Source organism: Xyrauchen texanus, chromosome 40, assembly GCF_025860055.1.
Source record: "Xyrauchen texanus isolate HMW12.3.18 chromosome 40, RBS_HiC_50CHRs, whole genome shotgun sequence".
NCBI lineage: Eukaryota > Metazoa > Chordata > Actinopteri > Cypriniformes > Catostomidae > Xyrauchen > Xyrauchen texanus.
In genome coordinates, this window is record NC_068315.1 from 20,113,137 (window position 1) to 20,139,652 (window position 26,516).

The 26,516-nt window shown below is 39.0% G+C and overlaps 1 protein-coding gene across 3 annotated transcripts in view; it reads right to left on the bottom strand.

The window, feature by feature from the left end:
• Positions 1–21,518, bottom strand: part of LOC127633127 (delphilin-like) — a 31,497-nt gene extending 9,979 nt beyond the window's left edge. For 2 of the 3 annotated variants that reach the window (XM_052112008.1, XM_052112007.1), the window contains exons 1-12: positions 21,400–21,518; positions 20,074–20,327; positions 19,233–19,565; positions 18,980–19,134; positions 13,252–13,521; positions 9,898–9,983; positions 6,327–6,396; positions 4,965–5,258; positions 3,948–4,099; positions 3,128–3,253; positions 1,644–1,726; positions 4–148 (exon numbers count right to left, since the gene is read on the bottom strand). In XM_052112008.1, coding sequence (XP_051967968.1) covers positions 4–148; positions 1,644–1,726; positions 3,128–3,253; positions 3,948–4,099; positions 4,965–5,258; positions 6,327–6,396; positions 9,898–9,983; positions 13,252–13,521; positions 18,980–19,134; positions 19,233–19,565; positions 20,074–20,327; positions 21,400–21,484 — 2,053 coding nt within the window. In that variant the 5' untranslated portion in view covers positions 21,485–21,518. Of the gene's footprint in view, positions 1–3; positions 149–1,643; positions 1,727–3,127; positions 3,254–3,947; positions 4,100–4,964; positions 5,259–6,326; positions 6,397–9,897; positions 9,984–13,251; positions 13,919–18,979; positions 19,135–19,232; positions 19,566–20,073; positions 20,328–21,399 lie in introns of those variants that run through there. The other variant, XM_052112009.1, reaches the window with a different exon arrangement.
• Between the last annotated feature and the right edge of the window lie 4,998 nt (positions 21,519–26,516).

The window sequence follows — 26,516 nt, forward strand, 5'->3', positions numbered from 1 at the left end:
TACCTGCATTACTGAGTGTGAAAGACTGAGTGTATGTATTGTTCTCTGCATGGCCCATGCCGACAGCCCTGGGTGAGGAGTGACTCTGGAGAGACTTGTTGCTTTTCCCGGAGTAAAGATTCCCAAGCTCTGTGTACACTCCTGACATCTACAGGTTGTAGCATGGTTAGATGAGACTATGCATGGTTTAATAACAGCTGTGACAACAGGTCTCGTTCACAAATGATGGCATACTTATGTGTGCAAAAAACATTTCACGCAAAAAGATTCACAAAAATTTAATTTAAAGCTATTTAAACGTATTCTTTTCCTTGTTCTAATATTGATCAATCATGATTACTCTAAATGAAGTAGTGTTTCCTACAGTAATTAGCATAATGTAACACACAGGGGTGAATCATCCAAGGGGTTTTATGGGAATGTGCCCAGGGAGGCAGGCCACTAGGGGGCCCACACGATCAAGCCGATGTAAACATGTAGACATGTGCAAGAGCGAAATACATCTGTGTACTACATGGTCATAGGGTAACGTTCCGATGAAAATTTTCATGAAAAAGATATCCCAGGTGTGTATGACTTTCTTTCTTCACCAGAACACATTTGAAGAAAAATAGAAAAATGTCTTAGTTCAGTAGGTCCTTAAAATGCAAGTGAATGGAGATTTCTCTTTTGAAGCTCCAAAAATCACAGACAGTCAGCATAAACATCACTGATACAAATCCAGTGGTTAAAATAATGTCTTCTAAAGCAATAGGATAACATTTGGTGTGAAAAATATTAATATTTATGTACTTTTTAACTCTAAATCATCATTTCCAGTAATCTTCAGGAGAGGGTGAATCATGCGGTCTTTCATGTGACGTATTCCGGGATTCAGATGTAATCTCATAATCTCTACTCGATTGAGACATCCAGGATGAGCACACAAACGCACTATTGTGAGTAAAGAAACAGATACAAATACAGATCTAAACCAAAACCAACCAAGCTACTGTACAGTGTTCCTCTTTCTCACTTGTAAACAGCGCTGTTCTTCTGGCTGTTACGCCCATGCCTCAGTTCTCACGTGTTTCAAATGCCAATACGATTATGACACACGCATCCCGCTGTAGAACGGAAGCATGATTTAGAGCTAAAGAAGTACTTCAATATTTATCTTTTTTGCACCAAAACCATCATTTTGCTTTAGAAGACATTCATTGAGAAGCTTGTGTGGTTTGGATAACGTTTATATTGACTGTCTGTGATTTTTGGAGCTTCAAAAGAGAAATCTCCATTAATTTGCATTTTAAGGACCTAATGAGTCAGATGTTTTCCTATTTTTCTTCAAATGTGTTCTGTTGAAGAAATAAAGTCATACACACCTAGGATATCATGAGGGTGAGTAAATAATGAGAGAATTTTCATTTTTGGGTGAACTATCCTTTTAACACATTCCGTGCTTAAGGTCACCTGGAGCCTGTGATTATTATGTAGTATTGATTTATCCCAAATTTAGAAATACATTTAAGTGCAAACTAATCGATGAATCATGATTTCTGCATGAAAACACTCAAACACCGGTTTTATGCACAAATATGTACGAACACTGAGTTAGTGAATGAGACCCAATGAATTTTGGATGAGCAGTAAATGGTACCCACATGGCTGAGATCTGGGGATTCTGGGAAGGAAGTCCCATCCCCACACTGTCTTTCCTCTGGAGTCACAGGGTCAGTGAATGTTCCTGAGATAGAGAGAGAGCGCTGTCCAAAAATAGAGCATGTGCACAGAAAGCTGCTTGCCCTTCAGGAGCTTTAACGAGGCTGAGGGCAATCAGCTTTAGCAGCGAGTCTGAGTGGTAGGTGGCTGAGAGGCGTACAACACTTACAGTATAAGCATTATATAGCTTTTCCTAATAGATGCTTGGTGAATCATAAACATGACTGTGAACAGTTTTGATTGCATGTTTAACCCACAAGATTGACAGAATGGCATGGTTAGCTGAAGAAATGTTACAATGGAGCTAAGCATATCATATAAGGCAGGCCAGGGCTAGTTGTTACACTTTTTACTCCAGTGAATATTTCTCAAGGTAATTTTTTGTTTTGAAACTCAGTTTCTGTACAGCAACATACCTTAGAGTCTTGGCTATAAAAAAGATAAGGAACATTTCCACCATTATTGCCCAGGAAACAAGATGCAGTTCATTGAACACACATTGACCTTTATGGAGTATTTAACATTTTAACAATTATAAAGCACAAAACAATTCATGAAAGAATAAAAATGGAAAATGCAATATATAAATATATCAAACAATTGTTCTGGGCAATAAATATTGTAATTAATCAATTATATAAACAGAATTTATAGCATTTTACAAAAACTTGATTCTTGCCTTAATGTATGCTAGTCTGGTTTTATCGTGTTCACTTTATTATCCAAAAGCTATCCACAGTTTACCTGAGCATCCACTGGGCCACTGCTGAACTGTTTTGTTTTCTGGTTCCAGTCTCCATAATAAGCAGTAATTAAAAAACTACCGAAACAAGCAGTTCTAACAGAGAAGTGTTAGAATTTATCATAAGAACTCAAATAGTTAATGATCTTAAATTAACTGACCTCAGGCCATCGCTTCATGTCATCTAACTTCTCCTTAAACTTTAATGAGTTTAATCAAAAAACAGTCATCACAACTTTGTAAAGTATTGGCACTGTGGAGTCACATGTTTTTTTATTTGTCAATTTGTACAAATTTAATATGCTAAATTGAACACGCAAGTGAAAACCTAGGAGACCGGAAAACAGGCTTATTTTCTGAATCTTGGAACACTTCCGAGTTCAGGAAAAGGTGCATAACAAAAATATGATGACATTGGAATTTTAGTTTGAAAGATATAATATAAAAAAATATTCTAATTCAAGAGTGTTTTGAACTAAATTGGAAACAAACCAACAAAACCTCTGCCAAAATAAAACCACACATGTGTAGTTTGACTTTTGACTCAAAACCTCATAGTCACTGAGGTATAACACATGTGATCACTTCTCAGTGTGACAACTAACCCTGGTCTTCCCTATAATATTCTATATAAACTAATCAGTCAATAGCTAGACAAAATCAGATGTGAGGAGAATGACATACCCATTCCGAGGTGAGTGCCGATAATGCAGTCGTCTGAGCTTCTCTCTCTTATGGTGTTTTTGTGAGAGGAACCTGACACTCGCATGGAGCAGCTCCGTCTGTGGGTCTCTGGACCTACCTCTGGTTCTGCAGTAATAAACATACACACACAGTCAGAATCAGTGTTACTAAATGAAAATGTTTAACTTAAATAAAAGCTGAAAAAAAACCAAAGTAATTTAAAAATACATTTTCATGACTCATAACCTTAAATCAACAATTATAATTTTTTGACATACAGTATCTTATAAAATCTTAAACCTTTATAACATGCCTTCAATAATAATGAAACTGCCACCAGAAAACGATGACACTAGACAGATGTTAAACAATAGTTAAATAATATCAATTCAATTCAATTTTATTTGTATAGCGCCTTTCACAACACACATCGATTCAAAGCAGCTTTACAGAAGATCAGCATTAACAGAACATAAAACTGTAATGTCTATAATGTCGATGAGTCATCATTGTGCAATTAGATAAAATACGATTGTTAATCATGTATAAAAATAAGTCATTAAATAATAATTGTATTAATAACAGTTAATATCAGTTATTACACAAATTTTGGTAGCCCTATAATACTAAAACTATAATTAATTATATTCTAAAAACTAAACTAAAAATAAAACAAAACAAAACTGAGAAAAGAAAACCCTAAAACTAAACAAAAATGAAACAAAATATAAAAACAAAATAATTAAATAAAATCCACACGATGACTGGTCAGAATGTGTTCAGGACAAGGCTAAACAACACACAATGATCTTGGGCTAACCTGCGCTCTTGAAGCCGAGGAACCGGGTGATCTTGCCCTTGCAGTGCTCCTGCTCTTCATATGTCAGTAACTGGTAAATGAACTGCCAGATGAGCTGTTTGGCTGGAGTGTCCAGCACAGGAAAAATATCTACTATGAGTGTGTCCACATTCCTGATTACACGCAAGAAAGGGAGCAATTTTAGACATAATTGGGCTGCTCACTCGACAAGCAGTCACACTAGTTATTTATTCAATCTGGAACACACCAACAATTGTTCCTTATTGTTCATGAGTATCTATTTATGCTTGCGGCTGAAGCTATTTTTGAATGCTTCTCACATTTGTCTCGCTTCTGCCAAGCTGCAGAAAATCCCTTGCTGTGGGAACAATGTGCTATGACATTTTTAAGCATATGGAAGGATGCTTACAGCCTATGAGTGTTATTAATCTCTGTTGCTTAGAACTAGCTAACACATCCAACACTTGTTACGTTTTTTGTCAAACGTGTCACTGGTCACTAACGTTATTGCACACTATAAAATAAAAATTATATCTCCGATTAAAGAAGTCAACCAAAAAAACAACTGCTCTTTAAGGCATAGGCAGGGCTAGCTCACCAAAACATTAAAATTTGGTCATTATTTATTGCCCTCATGTTGTTCCCAACCCATATGAGTTTCTGTCATCTGTGGAACACAAAAGATGTTAGTCTCAGTCACCATTCACTTTCATTGGATCTGTTTTCCATAGAATAAAAGAGAATGGTGACTGAGGCTGTAAATCTGCCAAACATTCCCTTTTGAGTTCCATGTAAGAAAGTCATACAGGTTTGGAACAACATGAGGGTGAGTAAATAAAGACAGAAAAGAATGAACTATCCCTTTATTAAAGTTCAAAGAAAAGACCACCAGATTTGACTCATTTTTGATTCAGGAAGACAGTATTTAAATGATAGCTTGAATCAAACATAATTGTAAGCTGTTTGTAATGCATAAGCCATGAGTCTCCCACTCAGTCAAATGAAATTTGAGCTGACCTGTGTTGGAAGAAGGTCTCCAGGGCTTTGCAAATGGTGTATCTTTCTTGTATTGTGAGGAGGTGTTCAAGTTGCTGGCCGAAGGTACGGCCATGCACGCGGATGCTGGGGGGCAGGATTTCAGCCACCCACTGTAAAGAGCTGAGGGCCGGAGAGCGTGAGCGGGGAAGGGTGGGTGTCTCCTCCGGCTCTGAGTCTGAGGGTGGATAATCTACTGGGCCCTCTTCCACCACTAGAGTAGGCATGGCACCACTGCCCTGCAGCATGGACACCACCTTCTCATGAGAGCAGTTCCTAAATGTACATTTACTAAATTGTATTAATGTGTAACATAAATATTATACATTAAAGTATCAGATATATTCATAGTTATACAGTAGGGTTCAAAAGTCAAATTGTGAAAATGCTTTTTTCTAGTTAAATGCAGCTTTTGTTTTCACTCCAAACTATATTATCAACATAACAGTGATGAAAAAGTTGAATTCAAAAGCCTACATGTATCTCTTTGTATTTGGTATGTAACCCCCTTTGGTTTAATGACAGTATAGCACTGGCATGGATTCAAAAAGTTTGTGTGAAACACGGTAATCCATGTCATCCCAGCATGATTTGAGAATATTCCAAAGAGCACCTTGAGTGCTTCAATGGAAGCAAGGAAATAAACTTTTACTAAGAAGTTAACATGGTCAATGTCACATATTTGCTAATTTGATTAGAGACTTATAGTGCATGCTCTTATGCATAAACTTTCTGTTGATTTCCAGGTTTAAATTAGAATGTGGATCTCAGATTTTCAATTTGAACTTTTGAACCCCATTGTGACCCCACAAGAGAGTAATTGTAAGCGAAATTATTCAAAGTGAGCCACTTACAGGGGAATTATACAAAATAACAGTGACTAGCAGTGGCTATTTTCCAGCCCCCCAGAGGGTAATATGCATTTGAGTTGCTAAAGTAGTCACATAAATTGCTGTGTGCTTCAGATTTGCAATACAGCCAACTGGCAGCTAAATACTGCATGAAACTGATTAACATTAGGTCTAAACATACATGCATTGAATGTTGATGGGTTGTTTTATTCAAAAGTTATATGATCTTCTTCATGTAAAATATAATAAATCCTGCAGCTTAATTTGCAGTCTGTGCTGTTCTCTTGATTTTTGTAATCTACTAATGATCTATTGTTGCAAAAATTGTAATGGCAAATACAAATCTATGAATAATAGCCCAGCAGTCATAAAAGATCATTAACAGTAATTGCATATTCTTAAATACTTTTACCTCAGTAGCTATTGTAATAACACTTTGCTGTTACATAACTTTCAAAGCATCATGACAGCACAAATAACAAAATAAGCAAACCTCATGTCTAGTCCATTGAGGAACAATACGCGGTCTCCTGTTTTAAGGCCACACGCCTCGGCTGGACTACCTACAGCAGGAAAATAATGTTTTTTAGAGAAAAAGAAGAAAGCACCCTCAGACACTTCCAGTGAATAATACACATATACTCAAGGACTATATTGTTCTGAAAGGAAAAATCTAATTTCCACAGAAAAACAGATTTTTAGCAATAAAAAGACAGATAATCAAGACAGATCTACAATGTGCTATCATGACAATATACTGTAGAAAGAAGACACAGAAGACACAGAAGACTTGTGGCTTCTGTGGAAGCCACAAGTCAGAGTGATTTCAACTACAACTGCACTACTCATAATTCTAAAGAGAGATCCACCAATCAGTCGCTGTTCCACCATTACTGCAGTGATCTCCACTCGCATAAACCACTGTGAATAATGTAATCCAGTCAGTATCCCAGCACTTTGAAATAAACATACTGTATATAGTTGTATATATCTCAGTATTTTTAATTAATGTTAACATTATTATTATACAATTTAAATATAATGCATTTTCTACTTATAATCCCAAACTTATAGTCAATCGTTTATCAATAGTTGCTAATGATTTATTACATCAAGTTAATTCACTCATGAAAGAATTTAAGCACACAGTCGTATTACTTTGTCTTTTTTTCTTATTTAAAAAGACTCAAAAATGAAATGATAAATTTAAGTAAATTAAAATTAAATGAATCTTTTTAAATGTCTATGTTCTGTATAATATGAATAAGAAAAACATTTCCAGAACCAAGACCGCTCAAAAATGGGCGGTCAATGTTGCAAAACAAAACTGCAGTGAATCTTCCATTGTGTAGATGCATAATTTTGCAGTGCTTTGTTGTTGGTGGTAATTAAAACACAACAATATACTCGACTTAGCTCTAGGACTGTGAGGCATGTAATCTGTTTTCTAATCACGATGCTGAACTCCTACTTTGTTTTCATAAGCACCCCCACGCGGGCAGCTGAGTCAGTGTTAAGTGAGCGAACATCGTCATACAGACACTCACACACTTACCGCCCTCTCTTCAGCTCTGAGCACACAATCGTCCAATAAAAATGAACCCAATGCTTGGCTCATTACAACAGCCCACTCCTTCATTTTTCCACAATACACCACAAACACTCTACTCCCCTTTAAAACAAATTGATGACCCCAGCTGTCCTTTTTAATATAGCCTGTTCTTTAGCCAAGAGAAAACAGGCCCTCAACCTAGCTACATTTTTGAGATTGAGGCCCATTTCAAACTGTGTACAAGCAGAGCATAAATGAAAAAGCGTAACTGGAACAGTAGGTTTGTGTTGTACTTTCACACTTACAGCTTTACTGCCGTGTCTCTAACCAAAAAATAAAGTGGTTCCTGTTTTAATACATTGAGTATTTATTTTACATTAACAATGGTAATAAATTCTAAAATGGTTATTGGGAGTTGGTCATTGAGAATTAATACTAAATTGATCATCGTAAAAATCGAATTAACATTAGGAAGGATCACATTTGTATCCATTGTGTGTGTGTGTGTTGCAAAACAGGCCTAATAGAAAACAAAATACAGCCTAGTGCTGGAAGATTGCATGGTGATTTATGTCAGAAAAAACATCTTCATTTGGTTGATGGCTGTTATCAAAAATGTAGCCTAATCCTTCTCCGGATGTAGAATTCAAAGAAAAACATTTAAATCTCAGATCAGAAACTTCTGAGAAAAAGTCTGAGCCACCTGAGATTGAGAAATGCTCTCATTCTGATGAATAATGAAAGGTAGGATGTACATACGCATAGACTTTTAAAGGCAAGATGCAAATGTGAACACATCACACCGATCTTAGCATCTCTTCACTGGTTATCTGTAAGATTCGATTTAAAAATCCTAGTTTTGTCTACAAATCACTGAACAATTCTGCACCAAGCTACCTTTCTGAAGCCACGCATCCTCATGACCAGGGTTGGGAGGGTTACTTTTGAAATGATTACAGATTACAGAATACATGCTGTAAAATGTAATTTGCAATGTATTCAGTTAGGTTACTCAAGGTCAGTAACATATTCTAAATATTTTTTAGAATACTTTTTACTCCATGTTTATAAAAACTCTGCCTGAACAGTAAGACAAAATACACATGTTAAAAATACATTCCCTGAAAAAAACCAAATTGATTTTGTTTTAAGGATTTTTTGATATTTTACAGGAAAACAATAAAAAAATTATCAAGAATATGGTTTTTGCCCTAATATCAAAGGTCTTACTAGAAAAAAGAAATTATGATACAACGTGAATTTTCTTGATAACAAAATATGATTGTGTCTGGTAACGTGTGCATGTAAAAATGGCTAGAAATAGCATTTTAGCTTAGCGTAAAGCTGACAATTCACACAAGGTTTATTTCATCTGCTCCAAACTTACTTCAGACTTACTTCTCTGTCTGCTCGTATAAATATAACACATCATAAGAAAGTGTTTCACTGCTGTTCAAATGCACTTTGGATCACATCATTTATATTTATAAATGTTTTCCATCTGAAAGGATTAAATATTACATGAAACCAATGGCAGTAAATTGCAAAGTAATCTATTCGGTAATCAAAATTGTTTTGAATGTAACTGTATTCTAATTACTAATTATTAAATTGTAACTGTAGTGGAAAACAGTTACTTATATTTTGTATTTTAAATATGTAATCCCGTTACATGTATTGCATAACTCCCCAACACTTCTCATAACCCCTGTAGACCTCTTAGATCATGTAGTCAAAAACGGCTTAGTGTCCCTAGGTCTAGACTAAAATATAGCGGTGATCGCTCCTTTGCGGTCCCTGGTCCCAGGCTTTGGAAAAGTATACCTGTGCGTATAAGGTGTGCTCCAACATTACCTGTTTTCTTTGCTTTTTCCTTTGGTTTTTAATAATGCATTGTTCTCAGTTTTTTTTTATTTATCTATTTTTTTATCCCATTTTCTCCCAATTTGGAATGCCTAATTCCCACTACTTAGTAGGCCCTTGTGATGGCGCGATTACTCACCTCAATCCGGGTGCCGGAAAACAAGTCTCAGTTTCCTCCGCTTCCGAGACCGTCAATCCGCACATTTTATCATGTGGCTCGTTGTGCATGACACCACGGAGACTCTGAATGTGGAGGCTCATGCTACCCTACGCGATCCACGCACAATTTACCATGTGCCCCATTGAGAGTGATAACCACTAATCGCGACCACGAGGAGGTTACCCCAGGTGACTCTACCCTCTCTAACAACCCGGCCAATTTGGTTGCTTAGGAGACCTGGCTGGAGTCACTCAGCACTCCCTGGATTCAAACTCGCGACTCCAGGGGTGGTAGTCATCGTCAATACTCACTGAAGTACCCAGGCCCTCCATAGTGCTCTGTTTTTAAGATCCAGTTATTGTTTTATATTCTGTCTGATCATCTGTGTCTTTCATAGTCATTATTGTACAGCATATTGGTCAACAGGTGTTGTATCAATTGTACTTTATAAATAAATGTGACATTGACATCACAATTACAAATACGAACCTGGTATTACAGAGTCAATCCATACAGGAGCATGGCCTCTCAGAGTAAACCCAAAACTCTTCTTACCCCTGTACACTTGGATGGTTCTGCAAAGAATCAAATTAAAACAGAATTTTTGCTTTAGTTTGCTAATAGTAAATATTATTTTTAGACTCCCATAAATTACTTTGCAAATAGAATAGAAGTAGAAAAAGGAGGCCAACAGATGATATGGCCGCCACAGAGCCTGGATCTCTACATCATTGAATCAGTCTTGGATCATATGAAGAGACAGAATCAACTGCGACAGCCTAAATACAGTGAACTAAAAACTGTGGCAAGTTCTCCAAGAGGCTTGGACCAACCTATCAGCACAAGTGTACCTAGGAAAATCGGTGCTGTTTTTTTTACTGCGCTTCGTATGAAGTCAACTGATAAATAAAATTGATTCATAAAATATCCTCACTATAAAAACATTTCACAACATTTCACAACTTATGCACAGTACTGTACATTGGTGTACAAAATTCCCTTAAAGCAGATCTAGACATATGGTGGTGGGGAGGAGGGTTTACACTTGGTCACTTCATGCGTTTTTTCTTATTGGATAGCTATCCAATCATGAAAAGACCAAGTGTAAAAGACGAATTTGAGACGGATATTAATCCGATCAGACAAACCTCCCAAGGTGGTTTGAGATGCATTTCAAATAAAACTCGGTCAAGTGTAAATGCAACTCTCTGTCAGCCATATACTGTACATAAACTTTACTCTGCCCAAACGGCGCTACATCGACATAGGGAAATTATGAATCATAACAGCTGTTCCCGCGTATTTGCATCTTGGCTCACGTCATACAATAAATAATAACAAATCAAAAAAATGGATGCACGTTTTAGGAGAGACAATGTTTTTCTTCAATTATTAGATGCAGTATGCTGATGAAACTGAAACTAAACAAACACTGACTTGGAATCAAATAATAAATCACATCTTTTAAATTCCCAGCTGCCCAGCATTAACTTAATCATGGAGGTTAACTCTGTTTTATTTGTGGGAATTTATGATCGGATTTTTATCCGTTTGGCAGAGACACACTGATGTGGCCAAGTGTAAATGGAATGTGCTTATTCAATTAGATAGCAATCCGATAAGTAAAAATGCATGAAGTGACCAAGTATAAATATCCCCATAGTATTCTGCAGTAAAATTTGGTTTTCCTCCTAACAACTGATACAATCTAAATGTTAGACACAGAAAGAGTACGTAAGATGATTGGCTAAAAGATTACACGTTCAAAGGACCTATCAGATTGCGCCATGTAGAGTTTCATGATCTTACAATATTTTCTTCATTTTTTGAGGAAAATATGAGTTTTGCTTGCCAGTCCCAAACCATTTATTTCTAGCAAGTCAGTCCACTGTCAGCCATTTCTGAATGCTCTCGGGAGGCTATTTCCAGTCATGGCAGTGCAGCTCCTATCTACTTGAATGGGAAAAGATTGAAATCTCAAAAATGGTTGGTCAGTATTACGATCAAAGAAACATTTTCAATTAAGCAATAACATTTTACAATACTGGAATAAAAAATGGTGTTCTTTACCCCATATTATACAAAAAAAACTCAATTTGCCTGGCTTGTATAGCTAATGCGCATGCGCATTCTTGAGTTGATTGAAAGGCGATGTCTGTATCTAAAAGGTGATTGGCTCTTTTACCTGTAAGTTGGGACTTCCTTTCTACATCCATTGGGTGTTTAGAGCTTCTAGGTTGGGTGTTCCAATTTCTCCCATTCATTTTAATAGAAGTGGTATGTCTGCTAAATAGTCTTTGGCCAAACTCACCGCCACAATGCTAGGATGTTGTGTGTTGTTGTTATGGTATTGCTACATTATGCAGCTACTAAGGTGTTCGGAGCGGTTGTTAGTTGTAGTTAGGTGGTTGCTTACTGGCCTAAGTCAAACAATCTCACTCTTATGTCTCTTTGATATTCAGATCCCTAGATATAACTCGGTTCCTCCTTAAATGTCAAAGTATTCATAAAGTCAATGGGATATTTTCTTTTGTTTTATGGTCTGCTGGGTAAAAATCAATAAGTCTGATTGCTTAGAGAAGTCATAGAACAACGCTTTTCAACAAGCCACTGATTTGAGTTATCAGTCCATAGCACAAACGATGCAGCGTGAGTTACATACCATAGTTTAACACTTTATAGTTAGGGGCTTGTTTAAATTCCAAAACATAAGTATGTGCAATAGTAATAGTCTAAAAAAATGTATCTTGGTAATGTTAACTGACATAGTACATGCCCACTATATTTTCTGATATGAGCTTATAAATATTCATACTAATTTACATCTCTGATAATGGCCTTCAAAAAGCCATATTACAAGAACAGCTATTTAAAAATAGATGATTTTCTTGCTTCTAAGAGAAAATGTATGACATTTCATTGTGGCAACACCTCAAGGCAACACTGGAACCATTGAGAAAATAGAGATAAGGAAAAGCAGTAGAAACATTTGCTTCTTGTTGCAGTGCCATTTTACATAAGGTGGGCTGCTAGTGCCAAATGTTGACAATGTCAGTCAAAGGGGCTGACAGACAAACAAAAAACATTTGTTTGGAGCTCTGTATGGAGATTACATAAGCATTATTTATTGAAGAGCAGAAGCTTATCAGATGGAGAACAGCGTCTACAGGGTCTCAGGAGATCATATCTACTTTTACTATAGTATTTAATAATCTAAACACACTGGGTGATACTTCCCGGAAATATTTCATATAATATTTCCAATTCGATCGCACATGATTGAATATTAACAGATGGCAATTACATAATCTCATGCTGCAACCCAATTATAAGAAGGCAGACTCTAAATGTCAAATATAAACAAATTAAATGCCAAATGACTGGATCTGCTGTTGCTCTGGCTGCAACAGATTGACTCACTTACAATTGTAATGGCAAAAAATAAAATAGTATGATAAGGTGATTATGTATCACTAAAGCGCTCAGCCAGTTAATCCCCATATGAAAAAGTGCTCTTGTAATGTACACAGTGTGTGTCCATGTGTGAGTGTTTGTGTATATACTGCAAGCATATTTGAAGGAAAGTGTGTAGCACAGAAACAAACACAACCCACCCACACACACAAAGTCTCCCACATATCACACAGTGTTCTTTGCATTTGAGGAGACAACAAAGATTTTTGCACCAAGTGTTTGGAGACAAAATTACTGTATCCTTTCAAATTCAGCATGAAACACACAAGCTAATACTATAATGTGTTAAGGAGTAGTACAATGAAATATTAAGCCCTAAAATCTAAACTAATAAGGTTGCACATAGGAAGCATATTATGCAGCACATACCTCTGGTTAGCTCCAGTGGCATTATGACTGGAGATCATAGAGGTGCTCTTTCTAAGGCCACGTTCAGATTGGGCTGGGTCATCACCAGTATCTCTAGGCACAGAGCTGGCCCGTTTAGAGACATGCGGACGCTCATGGTGATCTTGACTTCGGCTGCGTCGGAGTCTGTTTTGGGGCTCAGTTAGGCTCTTGCTACGGCAAACACGGTTGAGGAGACTCTGCGAGACGGCCTCATCAAAGCGCTGCCGATGCTTCTTGGGAATGAAGATCCTGGCAAACATGTCCACAGTAAGGCAACAGAGAGAGAGGGTTTATATCAGCTACAGGAAGCCATGACAATCAAGATTCTTAAAGGTTGTTAGTTCAGTTTTCCCGTCCAATGGTTTCAATCACAACCCAAAGTGAAGAAGCTTCAGTAATAAATGCAGAGGGTCCACTGCTTTCGTTCAGAAGACAAGAATTAAAAAAAGGATTGCTTTGACACTTGGTCGAAATCCTTGAAAATACTCAACATGAACAATCTCTCTGAGATCAGGAAATGAGGACAGAGGCATAAAACATCTGAAATAATCTCTTCAAAGTAAGCATGAAGGCAATCAGAGTTTTCATGGAAGCTGGGAAGAATTCCTACATGTAATTGCCTCTCTGTGTGCTGTCTACATCTGAAGCTCCCACTCCAGAAGCTGTGGTAGAGATACTAGAATCCAGCAATAGCAAAGGTGTGGGAGTATATCACACTACTGCCTCTCTCTCTCTCTCTCTCTCTCTCTCTCTCTCTCTCTCTCTCTCTCTCTCTCTCTCTCATTCTCTTTTTGTTGCTGTTCCTCACCCTCTCTGGTAAGAGCATCAGATCTCAGACATTTGTAACACAGCTAAATCTTTCACTTGTAGCATGACATTTTAAATATAATTGACTGAAATATTTACTTACATTATTCAGCAACAGTAAACATAGGCACTGTAATTATTCAGCAGTAAAAAAGGCTAAACAAAAATGTTTGGCAGACAGGAGACAAATACAATTTCAACAGTTATACCTTCTCCTTCATAGTAGGATGCTGTATGAAAAAAAGATCATATATGTTGTTGGTGGAAGTGGAAAAACCTGTTACGCCACCCACCATGGTAACCAGAAAAAGACCCAATGAAACAATCTCAGCAAATGCTTAGTAACCTCAACATGTACAGTATATTGTCAGCACAATGCTGCCTGTTTTGTTTCCTGAAGGTGATTCCAGTGAAATTAGCATATAAATTAATTCCACCCGTTGATCTGATTTTGAGTCACAGCAGAAACTGTCCCATTATCTCTAGGTCTCTAATTGTCACCGTCAGACTGCACTGCTTTAATTGGGCTAATAAATAATGAATCCAAAACATCAGACCAAATATCAGTGTTTCATAACCTTGGGTGCAGAAAGCATGCTTCAGGCTTTTGAATAAACACTGCTTTTGTTATTCAGCAAAATACACATATATTAATCCCATAAAAGCAAATTACTTCAGAATAAAATATTCTCTGAATATGAGACTTATGTTTGAAGAACACAGACACACTGCACTTAGAATAACTGTTTAACTGAAAATAAGATTAAAAATTATACAGTTTCACAACAACATTTGTCTCTCCCACGACCTTGATTGACAGCATCGACAAAACACACCATTACACAATTCTACTTGCTATTAGAGTGCAGAGTTGCCTCAGGTTCACATAATTATGCCAAAACAGGCATAGTGACTTAATTGAGTAGCCAAAAGCTACACTAATGGCTGGTGCTTCATACAGCAGAGACAAATAAAAATGTATTAATTGCCCAAAGAGGCCACTGCAGACTTTACATTTTCCTAGAGTAGTACTACATTATGAATTAAGAGTGAGCTTAATGACAGCACAGCACATCACAGTGTATTCTATCTATCAACATCTATCATGCTTCTTGGCAAAATTGTAGTCACAACTAACACTTCTTGACTGATTTGCATTTGTGATGTGGAATTCATTTGAGGAGATGGTACCCTGCTTGCCTGCGTTCTAACCAAAAAGGATTTCCAGAACAGAGGTCAGTATGAGTTGCACATGTTTTTTTCTCCCCTTTTTTCCCTAGTTGGCATGCCCAATTCCCAATGCGCTCTAAGTCCTTGTGGTGGCATAGTGACTCGCCTCAATTTGGGTGGCAGAGGATGAATCTCAGTTGCCTCCGAGTCTGAGACGTCAATCCGTGCATCTTATCACGTGGCTTGTTGAGCATGAGACCTAGCACATATGGAGGCTCACGTTATTCTCACATCCACATCACGCATACACGCACAACTCACCATTCGTCCCACCGATAGCGAGAACCACATTATAGTGGCCACGAGGAGTTTAACCCAACGACTAACAACTGGGCTCTACCTAATGAGTGCTAATATATTAAAAAATAAAAATCTTACTTGGAAAGGTCATCACAAATTAATCTAACAAATGAAGTCAGGATCATGTTCTCTCCTATCCATATTGCATTGATAAATTCCATGTCTATGATACTGCAATTTTAAATTTGTATAAAAAAAAGAGAGAAAAAAAAAGACTGAAAGTACACGTCCTAAGAAACTCATCTTTTGGTTTTCGTTTATCTTGACTCAGAACTGCATAAAAACATAGGAAGTGGCTAATGATGAGATATATTCAGAACACTGAGTCTCACTGTAACCCAGAGGGATGTAATTAAACAGCCCGGAGTACCACTAAGAACCATTAACTGCAAACTGTCTAGGGACTGCTGCTCTCTACAATGGCTTGCAGAACATCAGCATGGAATAATGAGCAGAAAATCCATGAGATTCGCAAAGGCAGCGAGTGGAAGAGAGATCATGTGTGGCAGAAATGGAGACACATGTGCCTAATCCAGTCAATTAAGGCTGATCAATTTACATATTGACGATTACATGTGATTAATGACATTATTTTACTCATTTATGTATTGATTTAGTGAAATCTACAGTGAATGTCTGACTTATGGCAAGCAGCAAGATAAGGCAAAAGCATATATTATGCTAATTTACAAGTTCATAATTTTATTTTGGGGGTCTACTAGAATAGGGTTACATGCTTTAATGTACAAAAAACAACTTTTTCTCATACTGTACATTCCTGCAGCACCTCTTTTCACCCTCTGTCTGAAACTCTCTGTTTTAGCTCCTGCCTCTTGAAGGCCCCCTTTTCCGAAAATCCTGCTCTGATTGGTCAGCTGGCCCAGTCTGTTGTGATTGGTCAGTCACTTAGAGCGTGTGTTGGAAATGTGATGACCCTTACACGAAACCAACTCATCCTGGCCTCGGCTCAAACCTTTGTTTGAGGGCGGGCCAAAGTAGCCCTTAGGCATTATGCAAATGTATTAGTGGCATAGCAAAGTCAAGGAAGTAATGGCTGGACTACAAACCAGGCGTTTCAGGCTGTTCAGGAGCAGTGATTTCTGTGGGAGAGTGTAAATCCCTTTGGTGTGGACTTTGTGCTTTGAAACTCTGCAGACCTTTTACATGCACAAACAGCTATATTACACACTAAAGGAAAGGTAAAATCCCAAAAAGCATAATAGGGCCTCTTTAAGATGGCAGAACTAAGATGGCAAAATAGACACCCTAAATATATCTGGAATGGTGTCATGATGGCTTGACTGTGTGGCCTAGTTAGGGGATTTCTGGAAGTGAGGATGTTTGTGGCCAGATAATTATTTAATGCAACCTAAAATTGCGTAGCTAAATTTTTTTAGCTATGCGCTCAAATAATTGAGAGTTGGCTAATATCCCACTAGGCCAACAAAAACTGAATCTACCCATACAGACTTACAATCTGACCCAGATCATAAATGTTAGGAAGCAAAACATATACCACAGATATTTTATCACAGATATCAAGTACAAAGTTCAATACAGAAGGTTTATTTCATTAACCCTGTTGATCCACAAATGCTACATGGCAGCTACTGGTTTACTGCTATTCTTCAAATTCTCAAATTCAAGACTGACCATAACACATTTAGCAGTACAGCCAAAGAAGTACAAAATTCTTGGCTTGCAAAAGATCCCTCAGCTGTTGAACACATCCCTATTCACTGCCCTTCACCAGATATCTCTCTAAAGAGGATTACAAAGAGTCAGGAAGGTTATTATCAGTAAGAGAATAGCTACTGTGTCTCTGTTTAGCCTCAGTTACTATTCACTTTCATTATATAGAAACAATAGAGGAATGGTGACTGAGACTGTCATTCTGCCTAGAATCTCTTTTTGTCTTTTATGGAAGAAAGTAAGTCATATGAGATTGAGTAAATAATGACATGAATGAATTTTCCTTATAGAGAGAATTATCCTAATGACAGTAGGTGAAAACATAACAAATATTTATCTGGCATTAGATGCATTTACTGAACTAAATAAACCAAAATAATGGTATTATTATTATTATTATTATTATTATTATTATTCATAATGGCAACAGCATATATTATGGACAAAAAATGAATTAGGTTTACAAAGCTATATATGAAGCACTTTTTATAATGTGTATAATGTCCTTCTGAGAATCAGCTGCCAAACAGCTAGACAGTGCCTAGAAATGTGCATGCTTTTATTCCAATAATGGATCAACACTAGAATTATCTGTCAAGTACCATCTTATGTTATTGACCCAGTTGGCATTACGAAATGACTTGACTGAAAAGGGAATTTAACTATTTACCAAACCAGCATTATACATCAGACAGTTTTTCAGTTTACATGGCAGCACCAGATGAGCTACATCTACTGTGTCAGTGTCCTTATTGGGTCATAACAGATTAACAGACAAATTTGCAAAAAAATCTATTATAGTTCACACAAAGTTTAATATCTGTCAATAAAGTACTTAGCTTTGTATTGTTCCAAATCTTAATGTAACTTTTCAATGCAACACAAAAGGGGACATTTTGAATAATCTTCACAAAGCTCTTTTGCATACAACAGTTTATAGTGACCATGTCTATCAAACTCCAAAAAGACTAAAAAGAAAAGCATAATTTAATTACCATGAAAGTAGTCCATGCGATGTGTGTGTTATAATCCAAGTCTTTTGAAGCCATACCAAGCTTCTGAAGCTTTGTGTGGAGAAGGGACCAAAATTCTGATATAATTTCACCATCCAGTGAGTTGCTACCTTGAGAATGGCTGCAACCACATCAAAAGAACAACTTGTTCACCGATTGAAATGATCTAACTCATTGACTCAATGATCCTCACAGGAGGGGAAGATTACTGTATAAGTGAATGATGACTTTAATTTAGGTCAGCTCCTCCCACAGTGCTATTGAATAACTTCAGAAGACTTATAGCCAAGTCATATCACATGGACTACTTCAATTGTGCATTTATGATGTTTTTTTTTAACATTTTTGTTTTGACTGATATTGTCACTATAAACAATGCATGGATTGAAGCCAAGGAACATTCTCCCTTTGTGTTCCACAGAACAAATAACAGCATAGAACAGGATAGAACAACATAAGGATATGTAAATAATAACAGATTTTTCCTTTTTGTGTGAACTATTTCTTAATCTATTTAGCAAGTCTTTAAGTAAAGGTCCTCTGGTGGCCTTCAAACTGTCCTGCAAGGCTATATACAGTGGACAACATCAGGGTCAGAGAGTACCTGAGATGGAGGTTAAAAATAAATGAGCACTGTAGGTGGTGGAAGGAGTTGCCATGGCTACCTGATGTTTGAGATGAGCTGTTGCTGCTCTTCAGTCACCAAGATGTCAGGAAGAACAGAAGCAAGCCAATCAACCTTCCTCTCTGCAGCGAACTGTTTCAGTACAGCAAACAGCTTCTCTTTCACCTCTGGCACATCCCTCAAAACCTCTTCAACCTGAAGCATGAATGACAACATAGCAGACAATATTATACCTTTTTAGATTGAGACATAATAAGGACAAAGCAAAACAAAACACTGAAATATGAACTCACCCTCGTGTTGAACTCCAGAGCCTTGTGCTTGCGGTCCTGGTGCATACCATCAGTGACTTTTTGAGACTCCTCTAGGCTCCCACTGCTGCGTTTCTGACGACTGCCCATACAAAGCACCCCGAGACGAAGAGTTCGACCTTGAGATGCCTTAATCAAAGCTGCAGCCATCTCATGGTGCTTCACAGGGATCCCATTCACCTCCATGACATAATCTCCAGCTCTGAGACCACTACGGCCAGCTGGGGAGCAGGGGGAGCAATCCTCCACCAGCAGAGGGCAGTCTCCCACTATAGTGAATCCAAAACGACCATCAGGGCCTGGAGTGATATCCATCTGCACACAGTCAATGTAATGCAACAGATTGTAAAGGGTACAGTCAAAAATTGCATATATAAAGCAGTGGTTCTCAAATAGTTAGATGCATGTCTGTTCTGATAATGTCATGGACATGAAGGGGAAAAACAATGCTAAATGCAAATCATAAATATTAATTACAAAAGGCTTGCACAGGATCTCTGTTTTTTGTTGCACTGTAATCTCACATTTCTCATAATCAGCAGCCTAATAAAAGTTTAAATGCACAGTTTGTGCCTTTTGTTAGGCTAATAACAAACTTCTGCTGTTATTTATGCATTTATACCATTTGTAATTTTACAACTTATTATATCAGTAAAAAGGGTTCGATATTGTTTGGCCTAAGCAGTTCAAGGTAATATTGATGAATTCAGTGGTTTGGTGTGTTGGGTCGTCACATGACCTTGATGTAAATTTGTGTCCTTAAGCAAAATCAGTTGAGAACCACTTACAGTATATAAAGAGACCTTATGAAGGTAATTATTACCTGTTGTATCCGCGAGACTACTCCAATACTGGGCGGGATGTTTCTTTGCAATTGGGCAAGAGCAATGACCTCTTGAGCACTGTTACTGGAAACATTCTGCCCCTCAATCTCTAAGAGCTGATCTCCAGGTTGCAGCCCAGACAGGTGAGCGCTGCTTCCCTCCTCCACAGTCAAGATGTAGCTGGGCCCATTCCCGCCTATCTGAAAGCCAAATTCCTCTGGCCAGCCCTGGTTAGATGCTGGCATGGCAAGGACTGAGAGAAAGATGGGAAAGAAGAGCTACCTTTCATTTTAATAATATGGGGTTTCTGGGACAACTAAGGTCTACCAAAATGTCAGATCAGCCTGTTGACAGCAAGACCTACTTATGCACATTAAAATGATCAAGTCTCTTGAGAACAGTAGTACATTTGCTGAGCAATACATAGCAGACACATACTGTACAGTACTTGAGGATTGGCACATGCTTAAACTATATCCAGACCTCACTTACTCTTCATGACAGCATACATTCAAGCTGTCATGGACTCCACAAATTTATGGAAAATCAGATGATCCATGTAATACCAGCATGATTTACAAATGTTCCAAAGAGCATCTTGTGTGCCTCCGTGGAAGCAATGAACTCTGACCTTTGTTCAGAGTAGTTAAAGTCACAATTTTGCTTATTTGATTAGATTATTTGAATCACCGTCAATGTGGACTTGGGCTTTTGAATCCCACTGTACAGTATGTACAAAAACACATTCACATACATATGGATGGAGATACAAGAAAATCTGTCAAGCTCTGTGAATTTGCCTATAATGAGAAGACAAAGTATTGCAGTCTTCTCATAAAGAGAGCCATTTAGCTTTCACTAAATGTAGAGTCTCAGCTGACATATTAGACCTCCCAGTATCATTGACCTCATTGAAAATGAGCAGAGGCTCCCAAATCATCTGATATCTGAGTACAGATGTGCCTGAGCAAATCATCAGCAACATGAGACTCACGCTCATTGCACACCTTGTACTCACTAGTGACATCACCATACATTAAAATAAATTACAATAGCACATATAAATAGCCCCTACTTGATAGCATGCACAACTAAAGGCTGCCAGAGGATTGTGCTAACAGGCCAGTCCATGCAAAGCTGCCATCTGTAGACTAATGAAAAATTATTAATCAGAGCATTAACATACTTAAATGCCAAATTGACAGATGCTGCTGAGAGCCACAATGAAAACATATTATGCTCCATTTATCCAACCGATACACAATACTTAGTAGCTAGTACCTTGTGAATACTAATCATGAGTCAAATCAATGTAGCTAACTTACAAAAATCTTTGGGTGGACAGCGAGGACCCGACTTGTTCTGCCGTAAGGAGGATCTTCCTTTTTTATTCTGCAGGAATTTCTTCATTGTGTCGTATTTCAACAAGTGTCAAAGATTCTGGGCAAAACGTTTGGTCCACGTCTTCTGTGTTGCAGCCGTTATTTAAGATCCTCCTATTGCATCTTGCCACATTTAAAGGGAAAAACCTTTAGAATACCCCCCATGGTGGCATGGCATGCAGAGCACTGCCACTTAAAATAAGAGTGGCACTGCATGCTGTGCCAAAGTGTTCTTGTCTTTGAGTTGACTCTGTATCTCTGGCGAGTGTTGCTAGTCCTGCCTGCGGAGCTCAAATCAAGAAACTGGGACACCTAGCACAGATCCTTAATCATTCTCTCTCCAAAAAGGGTAAAGTGAGGCCCCATTTCTCTATAAATACCTCCTTCTCATACTCTCTCTTCTAGCTGTCTCTCCAAGGGCTAAAAAGTATCCCAGTATCATCTCAGGGAACCGGCAGGACGATGGTGGATAATTAGAATGTCTGAATGCACTGAAGAGCGCAGTCACGCATCTTTGAGCAGGAGCAGTGCTGTTAAAGCTCCTACTCTGGATTAGACAGATTAAATGCAGCATTTCAAGACCTCTCGTGCCACATGGCAGTGACACATGCTGTCATGTATCCAGGGGAATTCAGGATTGATTTACTGAGTGAAATGCAGCCCAGGTGCAAGCAGGGTTTATAGACAGTTACTCCAGTAGGGTGGCAGATATAAACATTAATATGCAACATGAGAGAGAACACAAAGTGCACTGACCTCCTGCAGTCTCAGGTTTACAAACTGAATGTTAAGGTTGTATATCTAGTAAAGAAAAATCTCAGTAATATGCCCTACACATATTATGTATAGGGCTGAAGCCCAAGGTAAGTTTTGCAGGGCTAACTGAATTGTTATGTGCCAAACAGAGTGCTCTTCAATCAACATCTCAGTTTGCCCATTTAAAAGAATATGCCAATTGTGTCTATAATGTATTTTGAATTTTCAATCCATTGCAATGGAACTTTAAATAATGTTTAATTTAATCAATGTGACATCATTTAGAATCCCTGTAAATAAAAAGCAAGTCTTCCTGTTCTCTATTTGTGTATTACAATTCCAAATGGTTTCTTTAAATGTGTTAATCTGTCAATTAGTACTGCTGAAGTAATATGTCTTACATAGTAATACACTGAGCACAGTGATAAATGAACACAATCACAAATTTGGCAAACATGACAAGGATGGTGCATGAAATTCAAACACATGCAGTTCAAGATTAATGTATTAATAGATAATATATATAGTTATTTATGTTAGATCATATGCATTATATTCAATTATGTTGTGGTCTGAATAAAAAAAAACATATAATTTAAAATACTTTCTTCATATCTACAAAAATGTTAACACATATATTTACAAATGCACATTTACCTTAGAAGAGTATATTAGTTTCTTTTGCACTGTAGAGTTTTCTTCAAATGGCTTTTGTGGTATACCTTTCCTTTGAGGCAGGTCTTGTAACATGATAACTGTAAGAGGCAACAATTAGTAGGCTAATGCAATTCTGAACTGAAGAGGGTTTACTTCACATTGTATGTACTGTTATTTACAAAAAATGTAAATAATTTGCTGTTTTAATCAAAAAAATGTACAGTATTTAATAAAAATGTGTTCAAAATAACAGAATAATATGCTTGTGGGAAAACTAAAGTAAATCTATGCATGCATTTTTAAATATAAAAAGAAAAATATAAATAGTATAATAAATTGTGTTATAAGTGTTATAATTAGTTTGATGAATCTGCATATGATTCAATTGAAAAGCTATACTTTATCAAGTCAAAAATGTATATCTTTATAAAAACTAAAAAATAAATTAATTAATTAATCAACAGCAAAACCAGCCAATCAGCTAGAAAAGCAAACAATTTCCCAAAGATAATTCTAGAGGAAAATGAGGTAGCTGTCCAAGTAGGAAAAACAGTCCAGAAGATAGTGATATATGTGAAATCCCATACGGTAGAAATGAAGGAAAATTACAAATCATGGCTGCTTTTAACAAAGCATGGCAAAATATATGGGATATGTGCAATAAAGGCAGAGAGTATTACAATGTTCAAACTCTAACATTGTTAAAATGAATGTGAGGCATGAAATTGCAGTGAAAATGTAGAACATGTGATAATGAAGTTTAAAAAATATATTGAACTGAGAGAACAAAACGAATCTGTTACTAACGTAACCTCGGTTCTCTCTAGATGAGGGAACGAGTATTGCGTAAGCTAGCTTACGCTATGGGAAAGATTCATCTTTTCTGAGATATTGAAGCCAAAAAATTATCCTTAATTTTGTATCCATTGTCAACGCAGTGCGGCAGCTGCAGACCTTGAGCGGGCTAGCTAGCGAGCTCATTGGTTGCTCTGCGGCAACTGCTGCAGCCTATAGACGAGCTTGGGCGAACTCGCATCCAATGAGAGGCGTCCGCGCGCTCACTGCATCAAAGCCGCCAAAAAGGGCATGACTAGAGTGCATATAAGCGTAGTTCGTAGGCTGGAACCCTGGTTTTCATTGAATGAAGCGTAAAAATCGCCGTGGCGCTGAAGCACGGCCGGTTACGCAATACTCGTTCCCTCATCTAGAGAGAACCGAGGTTACGTTAGTAACCGATTCGTTCTCTTACGAGAGGTTCTCTCGTATTATGTAAGCTAGCTTACGCTACGGAACCCTTTGTCAACGCCGTGCGCGCCAAGCATCCACTGCATGAGCCCCAGGGAATTAAGGGGACCCGGGGAGCCCTTGTGAGTGGGGAATTAATATTTGGCCGGCAAGAGTGCGGGCCAGTGTGTGTGTGTAGTACATAAGCACATAGACAGAGCGGCGGTGCCGGTCTGTGTGGACTGTGTCCCATTAATGCAGCTCACCAGGGGAGCTGTAGCGTATAAACCGCTAGCAGTTTAGCCTGCAGAGCGGGTACTTCCAGATTGTAAAATCTGACAAAGGTGGAGGGGAAGCCCAGCCCGCTGCCACACATATGTCGTGAATGGAAATCCCGCTGGACCATGCCCACGAGGAGGCCATGCCTCTAGTGGAGTGAGCCTTAATGCCTAGCGGGCATGGTAGGTCTTTTGACGCCGTACACGGCAGCAATAGCGTCCATTATCCATCTGGACAGTGTCTGTTTCGAGGCGGCGAGACCTTTGGTGCGCCCTCGAACGAAACGAAAAGCTGCTCGGAGCTTCTGAAAGATGCGGAGCGTGCAGTATACAATCTCAGTGCTCTGACTGGGCAAAGGAGATTGGCGTCGCGTTCGCTATCAGATGCTGGTAGCGCGACAAGGAAATGATCTGTGCTCTGAAAGGAGTACCGACCACCTTGGGGACGTAGCCGTGTCTAGGCTTTAAAATGACCTTGGAGTCACTTGGTCCAGACTCAAGACACGCAGCACTGACAGATAGCGCGTGAAGGTCTCCCACCCGTTTAACTGATGATAGGGCAGTTAGAAAACGGTTTTAAGTGAGAGGTGTTTCACATCCACGGATTGAAGCGGTTCGAAAGGGGGCTTTCATAGCTTCTAGAACTATAGAAAGGTCCCAGATAGGAACCGATGGGGGGCGCGGAGGGTTCATCCTTCTAGCTCCCCTGAGGAAGCGGATGACCAGCTCGTTTTTACCCTGTGACTGGCCGTGCAGGGGTTCAGCGAACGCCGCAACGGCCGCCACGTACACTTTGAGCGTGGATGGGGATCTGCCCTTATCCAGCAGCTCTTGTAAAAACACGAGCAGCGGCGACACCCCACATGTCCATGGGTCCAGGTCTCTGTCGGTGCACCATTTTGAAAACACAGACCATTTTGATGCATAGAGTCTTCTCGTGGAGGGGGCTCTAGCGTGTATGATGGTGTTTATTACTCCTGGCAAAGCGACGGGTAGTCGTTGATCACCCACACGTGTAGCGCCCAGCGCTCTGGGTGGGGATGCCAGATCGTTCCGCGAGCTTGCGAGAGGAGATCTGCTCTCACTGGGATGGGCCACGGCGCTGTCAGTGACAGCTGCGTAAGCTCCGGGAACCATGTTAGATTCTCCCAGCGCGGGGCTATGAGGAGCACCGAGTGGCGCTGCTTCCTGATCCCCTGCATTACCTGTGGCAATAGTGAGATGGGAGGGAAGGCGAAGGCGTGAAAGCGCAAGGCGTAAAATGTACTAAGTATGTTTTAGTACAATACAATATAATGTAGCTTTACACTGATTGCGCTTTCACCTGGGCAGTCCTGCCTCGCTCGAGAAAAATATTGGGCAGTGAGAGTTCTCTTCTGACGCAAAGAGGTCTATCTCTGCTCTGCCGAATATGCGCCATAACGTCTGGACTGTTTGAGCGTGCAGGGACCATTCCCCTGGGGAATATTGTCTCTGGACAGTCTGTCTGGGCCGTCGCTCAGGTGGCCTGGCACGCGCGTCGCCCTCAGCGAGCGCAGGTGGCGCTGGGACCAACTCAGTATGCGTTTGGCCAGATGGAAGAGGTTCCTGGATCTGACACCGCCCTGACGGTTTAGATAGGATACCACAGACCTGTTGTCCGAGCGGACCAGGACGCGGTGACCCTGAATGATCGGGAGGAAGCGCACGAGCGCGTACTCGACCGCTATCATTTCCAGACAATTTATGTGAAGGAGCTTTTCCTGAACTGACCATAGGCCAAAAACCGGAGAGCCCTCGCGAGACCGCGCCCCAACCCGTGTTGGACGCGTCTGTCGAGATGACTTTTCGGCGAGATACAGCTCCCATCATCACTCCCCGCTGATACCACTCGGCCACTGTCCAGGGCTGCAGAGCTTATACAGGTCTGAGTCACTCTGATTGGCTGGCGGCCTGTGGCCCAAGCCCGGCGAGACGCGCGGGTGTTTAGCCAATGCTGAAGCGGGCGCATGCGCAGTAAACCCAATTGAAGTACTGCTGCGGCTGAGGCCATGTAGCCTAGCACTCTCTGAAATTTCTTCAGAGGTGTGAGGCTGTTCATCTGAAATGACGCGGCTAGTCGCTGCATACGGCGCACGCGCTGTGTAGATAAGTGAGCCGTCATTG